At 43.2% G+C, this 7,208-nt stretch overlaps 1 protein-coding gene across 1 annotated transcript in view; it reads left to right on the top strand.

The window, feature by feature from the left end:
• Positions 1 to 4,709: 4,709 nt before the first annotated feature.
• Positions 4,710 to 7,208, top strand: part of T265_10428 (hypothetical protein) — a gene marked incomplete at both ends in the record, with an annotated part of 9,412 nt that continues 6,913 nt past the window's right edge. Inside the window, 4 exons of the mRNA XM_009176797.1 lie at positions 4,710 to 4,793; positions 5,299 to 5,396; positions 6,222 to 6,303; positions 7,047 to 7,126. Of these exons, the coding sequence (XP_009175061.1) occupies positions 4,710 to 4,793; positions 5,299 to 5,396; positions 6,222 to 6,303; positions 7,047 to 7,126 (344 nt within the window). The remainder of the gene's footprint in view (positions 4,794 to 5,298; positions 5,397 to 6,221; positions 6,304 to 7,046; positions 7,127 to 7,208) is intronic.

Here is a 7,208-nt window from a genome sequence, read left to right as displayed (position 1 = left end):
TTCCAAGCAACTGAACTGAATGTGCCAGGACGCCGCATGGCTCAGTCGCTACGATATTCGAGATATCGCGGTATATGTATATTTGTAGTGCGCTAATCATAAGGTTGCTGAAATTTCGTCGACAGCCAACGACCGGTTTCCCCTTCTTAGGGCTCATCAGGTAGGGGCAGTCCCCGATGAATGACTTACAGGGGGCCGAACGATGAGACCGGTGCAAACGGTGTTACTTGCTCATCGTGCATCCACAGAGCCTACCAAAGGCGAGTCCCTCCTCATGGTGATGCATGGTCACCAGTGCTGTCTGATAATCAGTGCATATCCGGAGAAAATGCTTTCAAACGGAAGACGGATTACAGGTTTTTATAAACAAGGTGCATGAAATCGTTTCAGCTTCCTGGCCTATTATCTGCAAAAGTGCAGTGCGGATTTTCCGATAAACGCCTCTGCGAAGAAGAGCTTCCCTATAATCACTGGTACATGAATTACAAATATGCTATTACTGTATACCAACGAGTAGAATGTTGAGTCACCCCGAAATTAATGAGGCAGAAGTTCGTCACCTCGGACAGGCTCATGTCGACGTTTAAACTAAAGAAATGATATGCAATGCAACGCTGGTAAGTAGATAGGTGCTGTGGAAGTGCTTTCAACTACGTTTATGCTACTCACAAAATTGCTGAAAATTCTTTGAAAGCTCACCACCGGTTTTGTCATCCTTCGTTAACGGTCTCCGTGTTTCCATCTACCACGGAATCTATTTGAACGAAAAAGGACGGATTTCGAGAACTTTGTCTCATTTGCACATTAGTTCGGTTTTGACAGGAGACTCAGATGAATCCAGTTGAACTGTTGTTTGTGATCGTCCGCATCAACCGAATGCGGTGCACAAAACTGCTTAGTATTCCAGTCGGCACGATATTCGAGGAAAGCAATGCGCTGTTGTTTTAGTTACATTACCCATGACGTTGTTGAAAACTCTTGGACAACCCACGACACCTTTCGCCCTTCTTGAAGTTGAGAAATCGTGCGCAAATAAGAATAGGCGTGGAAATATTCTTACCCTAGTTAGCCAGCCTCCGCCAGAATATACCGAAGAAAATCGCACTGGTATTATACTTTTTCGGAGTACCCCACCTTAGTCGGCAGCTTAGGGCATCGAATCATAATGGCCTGACGGGGTGTATATGGGGTATTTTTTANGGCTATTCTAACTTTGATCGCAGTAGTAGAAAACTGATATTCAATACCAGTTTTGTGAGTTACACATTATTGATGATTCCCAAATAGGATGAAATAGCTGTGCAGTGATTCGCGGATTTTCAGTTAAGATTGGCTTCACTTAAAAGATAATTTGCAGAATTGCGGAACTTCCTCCCAGGAATTGGTCAGTCGAGGAGGCGATCAACACGTGACCTTGCAATGTGGTTTCCGTTATTGAATAAGGAGCGTCAATATGTCCAATTTTGGTGAGAGCTAATCGCACTATTAATGCGCCGGTCGGGAATCAACACCGTCAAGTGCGGAACGCACTAGTTGGACGGTCACGGGTTTGGTTCGACACTAACTGGATATTCGTGAAATGCGCGCGCACGATGATTCCCGGTAAGGATGAAATGGCTTCGTAGTGCTTCTAAGCCTTGGGGCATAAAATGCCTCTATTTACTTGAAAAAATTTCCACAGAAATATTCCCAGATATTTTCCGCACTACCGAAACTTGAGTTTGGATCTTTCCTTAGTATTCTCGTGGAGGGCGCAAGCAATTTTAACAAACTATATCCGGAAAGTCCGAATAGAATTGGCATCCAAGCCAAAATTTTGGGGCTTTTCTGGGAACAAGATTTCGGAGAATGCTGCCTAGAAATATCGATCGACTACAGCGACTCGCATAACGCCCTGATCAAGTCGTATCGAATGCTAACCTCAGATCGAATCTTCGCTTTTACACGTGTGACTGCGTTGCCTGAACGCTGCCTAAAATTCCTGTGCGCGATAACGAGAATGACCGTGAACCGGTATCGCAACACTGTCATTGGCATTCCGTTGCACTAACCAGTTGAATCCTAATGCGTTGGCTTGGAACTGACGATATACCACCTCTTAACAAGCGACTTACTCCAACCCTGTCAATCCGCGAGTTCTTGCTATGCTTAATGCTGGTTTGTTGCACCCAGGATGAAGTTGTCGAAATTCGCGGCCGATTCCCCCAATCATTATCGAGGCTATCTATAGTGAGTGACTCAACGAAGCGGTTGAGCTCCTTCCAACTTTATGCCCTTCCAAAAATCCACCAATTAGGGGTTTCGGTGCAACATATAATAAGGGTAATAGGTTCTTCACCGCATGAAGTTCTTTGCAGTTGTTTTAAAGCCCCTCACTGGAAAATATGGTGCCCACATTAGGAATTCACATGACTTCGCCAGCCGGATTCTCATACCCACCTAAGATATTCTGGCCGTATGTAGATGATGAAACTCGACACCCGCCTCTCGACTTCCACTCTGTAGGCTTGGGCAACCTGGCAGTATCCCAGTACTCGTGCAGCAATCGGGTGATATGGCAGTTGGGCACAGAACGGGCTCTATAACTGACGATTGTTTTGTTGATTTCCGGTGAATATTGGTTTTGATTTTCCAATATCTTGATTGTCATTATGTCAAGTTAAGGTGGTTTACTCAAACGGACTCTAGCGCCATGATGAGCCGATCCCGTTTCATAACATCTGCGTAACGCCAGAAAACTCTCGGCGAACACTGGAATCCGTTTAAAGCTTTCTGCTCAAACTGTCCCATGTACATGTTGGACAAAATCGGGAATATTGGTGATCCCAACACTAAACCTTGTTCTTGAGAGTATACACTTGAATTGTGTGGTACTTGGGGGTTGATTTTCAACGAACTGACGTCGCCACAGCGCCCACGTCTTGGAAAAGTACTCACCGGTAAGGAACACAACAAACAAGAAGCATCGGGCACACTTGAAATAAATTGAATCCAGGCTTTCGGATCAGCGTTGGTTGGGCACTCATCTTCGCACGTTTTTGCTAGACTGGTTCACTGCCTCAACATCCAATCGGGTGGTTTGTAAGTCTCAGTAGGTTTAGGGCATTCGCGAATAGGTTTCAGGAATCCGGGCATCGTAACACCGGATTTCTCGAGTGTTCATTCCATCTGAACGTAAGTGAATGAATAGGCGATCAGCAGCAGCACCCGGGGGCGGCAAAAGGGTCCGTGGATTCGTGCTCGTTGTTGACAAGTTCACATTTTGCATGAATCCGTGAAAATCAAACTGTTATTGAAAACATATCGATACATTTCACTTCGAGACGGCCACAAACCATACAGGCTATCATTTTTATGTGACCCTTCCGAATTCTAAAGGGTATTTTCATCAATACGAAGACTATCATTAGAGCATCAATACTAATTTCAGCTTATATGGTTTGTAAGCGTCAATCATCACTTCCAGGTCAAAACAATGTAAAAGAAAATCTTACTACGCACTCACCTAGATCAACCAGAGTAAATACCAAACTTTTGAGAGTCCAATAAGTTAGTCCAGCCTTATCTTGACGCACAGCAGCAACAAATTTTCCGAATACACATTTCCATTATGACATTTTAACACTAAAATCCGTATTGATGCCTCCATGGACCAAAGTTTTCAGTAAAGATACAGGAAGCCAGACGCTACATGAAACCGGTTTGCAGAATCAGTTTGCCGATCAGTACTGTCTGGAGCACACAGGCGCTCAATTCACATTTGTTTTAGAAAACACCCAAAATCATCAATATGCACGCATTGTTGAGAAAAGTTTGAGCAAATGATGAACAATTGAAGAAGCTGATCAAAATGGTTGATCATAAGCCGATTAGCTTAAACTTTGTACTGCAGACCTATTAGATTTGTGGTGGATGGCTTTTACGCACAATCGTCATACATTTGAAAGCAAAGTTCAACTCACAGGAGACGCACACTATAAAATTCGAGGCGCATGAAGCTTCAAATAAGCCGGGTATGCTGCGTCGTTTTTCGCTTATTCTCGCGTTCCTGTTCTGCATCGATCACGTTGGATGTTTGGAAGCCACCAGTTTCCACACTTGGTCATCCCTTTTTAACAACAAGCCGTCGAAGAACTGGGTTGTCCTGGCCGCTGGTTCCAACACCTGGGAAAATTATCGACATCAAGTAAGTTTCCGTTGGTTTTTTTATTGGCTTGAGATTCGAAAGTTCACCTAAATCCCGCGAGAAAAGGTCTTCGAAGTGTAAGTTTGAAATAATGGTCCCCAAACAGTTGTGTCGCACCTTGTTTTCACCATGGCTGCGATATTTCTCTCAAAAGGCGCCGGATAGAAGCCCGAACTAATGGACACGCTGAGGACACGCATTTCCTGACCTGCATTGGTTTTCTTCAGTATGTCCATGTCGTGGGGTCGATTCTTCGGTCCTATTAAACTCAGATGCTACTGAGGTGCATAGTGTGATTCAGATTAATCGGAAACCGACATCGTCACCAATAAGTGTTTTATGGTGCGTAATGTTAGGTGAAATGACGGCCTGTGATTGGAAGGCATGGTGTTGTATAAAACACGAATTCGATAGTTTTCAAGTTCTCACTAGTCCTCTGACCTGGCATTGTGGCTTCATCATATCAGAGGAAGGTTCACGGGCCCCGCAGGACCGTAGCCTAAAGTGAGCTGCAGGATACACCATGTCTCAGAAATCTCAACATAAACGACTGATGGACCAGCAACGTTTGGATGTCACGGCGAAAGCACCGGAACTGCTAGGCAATGTGAGCGGATAAATCTATACTACTTAGTGAGATCAAGTAGCGTGTGTTTGGAATAAACATATGCAAATCTATCTTCGTCAAATTCGTTCGTCCGCTCGCCTATCACTTGCATGGGGTTACTTGAGAATCTTATTGAAAAATTTACACATAATCAGTGCGTGTTTATCCATTTGGTTAATAATTTATTGGAACTGTGTTTCGCCACACGGTGACTATTTATCGCGCACACAAGCGAACAACATATTCGGACGTATTTTCTAAGCCAGGGGATACTAAGTTTGTACAGCTTCGGTCAGCAGGTCGTTGTTCAGACACTCGACTGAATGGGGCACTTTGGTCCACAAAAGCTTTTCCTGTTCTTGGGATAACGCACCCGAATTCTGGTTGAAAAACTGATACTCCACCAAGTATGGATTATCTTGCATCCTCAGCTTCCCTTCTTTAGCACGCCATGGATTAATCTGCCTCTTATACTTAATTTCCGTGTCATTGTTTTCTCATTCAGGCGGACGTATTCCATGCGTATCATGTCGTGCGTAAAAACAATGTTCCAACGGAGAATATAATTACCTTCGCATACGACGATATTGCAGACAATCCGAAGTAAATTTCACGTACAATTTTGGCTATGTGGTGGCAACGGAAGTGTAGAAACGCGCTTCGTTGTTTGGCTTTAACACGTCTCATTGTTTTGACGTCAATGAGAGATTCCTTTGATTGATGCGTTGTCATGACTCTAGACGCCATAGAACCCTGTTGCAAGCAGCACATGCTCATGATATTCATAATTGCGACGATGTTGATAATGATATGTATTAGTTTGAGTGCTCGTTTGAGTAGCATGCAATGTATCTCATTGATATCTAGATGCCATTTAAATGCTGCTGCCGCTGATGTTGATCATCAGGATGAGGAGGATGAAGATCAGGATGATGATGATGATTATGAGCAGGATGATGATAATGATGAGGATGATATGTAATCGTCCGATTTGTCGATAGACCCGAACGAAATCACATTGGTACCAAGATGTTTTAGTACATCACCTGTCTGATGATTTGAAGCAAAGAGTAAGCAGACAACCTAGTAAGCTAAGCATTTTGTAATGCCGCTAAACGGGAAAATAATCATTGAAGGTACATTTACCTAAAATAGTTATATTTTCGCACCAATTTTTTTTAATTTTCTTTGTTGTGTACTCTAAGGGATCATTGTAGGTTAACTAAATTATTACTGCGTAAAGGATTAGTAGTCACACTCAAGCGAATGTGTGACAGAACGTGCACTCACCGTCGGAAAATGTTATTTGAAAAGAAGCCCAGGAACCAAATTCCAGCAGTATTGATGAACCTTTCATTTGTTTCTGTTCGACCTAAATCTTAGATTCTCTCAAAAAACCCACCGTCACTTTCCGTACTTTTATTCCAGAAATCCGTTTAAAGGCAAAGTTTTTCATCACTACGAGCACGAAGATGTTTACAACGGTGTGGTAATTGACTACCGTGGAAAAGTAAGCCCCTGTTCCGGTGTGCAGCAATCAAGTGAATTCCTGCATCAGTTCATCGTGTAAAACAAGGTGCAAATAAATGACACTGGGGATCAAAACACCATACAAACAGAAGGACAGATTAATCAGTTTTACTGAATTACAGAATGGTCAATCTACTTGAACGAACACTAGTCATAACACTGATCATAGAGAACTCTCAGGCAACCAACTCTCAGGATCCCAAAAACTTCTGATTCTCGCTATCCAGGAGGGTAGCGTTCTTGTCAAAAGAACCATGAAAAGTGCACGAGGACCAACAGTGCACGAGTAGCTTTCTCGCGGAATAGCAACAACCAGCGAAAGAATAGAATAGAAAAAGATGCTCAACTGTGATTTAGTTGGTACTAATGAATGATACTCACTTCAAGATAGTGGCTATTTCTCAGGTATATTGCTTTCTTTCCCAACTGAGGTAAGGACGGGGCTACTCTAGTGCTTCCTGGTAGTCCGTGTTCAACTAAACTACAAACACCAGGCTCCAGGTGCAAATCCAGATATCATGCTTGGCAAAGAGACCAAAAATCGAATTCTTCAGTTTTCAGCATACAGCGACCATCGTAAAAATAATATGAGTGAAGATGGAGGTCAGACCGTAGATTTCAGTTATTGGTTATATTGCAAATGGATGATTACTGTGAATACAATGAGTGTGGAGAACACCATTGTCACAAGAACAATTGGTCATGCATGTTCATCCGTTTTAGGATGTCACACGGGATAACTTCGTGAAAGTGCTGAAAGGCGATAAGAAACTTGAAACCAACAAGAAGAAGGTGCTGAAAAGGTGGGTTTACGCGGAAGTGGATATTGCTGGTGCACTTCCTGATCACAGCCAGAATTCCAATTTAATGGGGTCACATTCATCT

This window comes from Opisthorchis viverrini, assembly GCF_000715545.1.
Source record: "Opisthorchis viverrini unplaced genomic scaffold opera_v5_361, whole genome shotgun sequence".
NCBI lineage: Eukaryota > Metazoa > Platyhelminthes > Trematoda > Opisthorchiida > Opisthorchiidae > Opisthorchis > Opisthorchis viverrini.
Note: the sequence above shows the minus strand (reverse complement) of the source record. Positions and strands in the feature narration are given on the sequence as shown.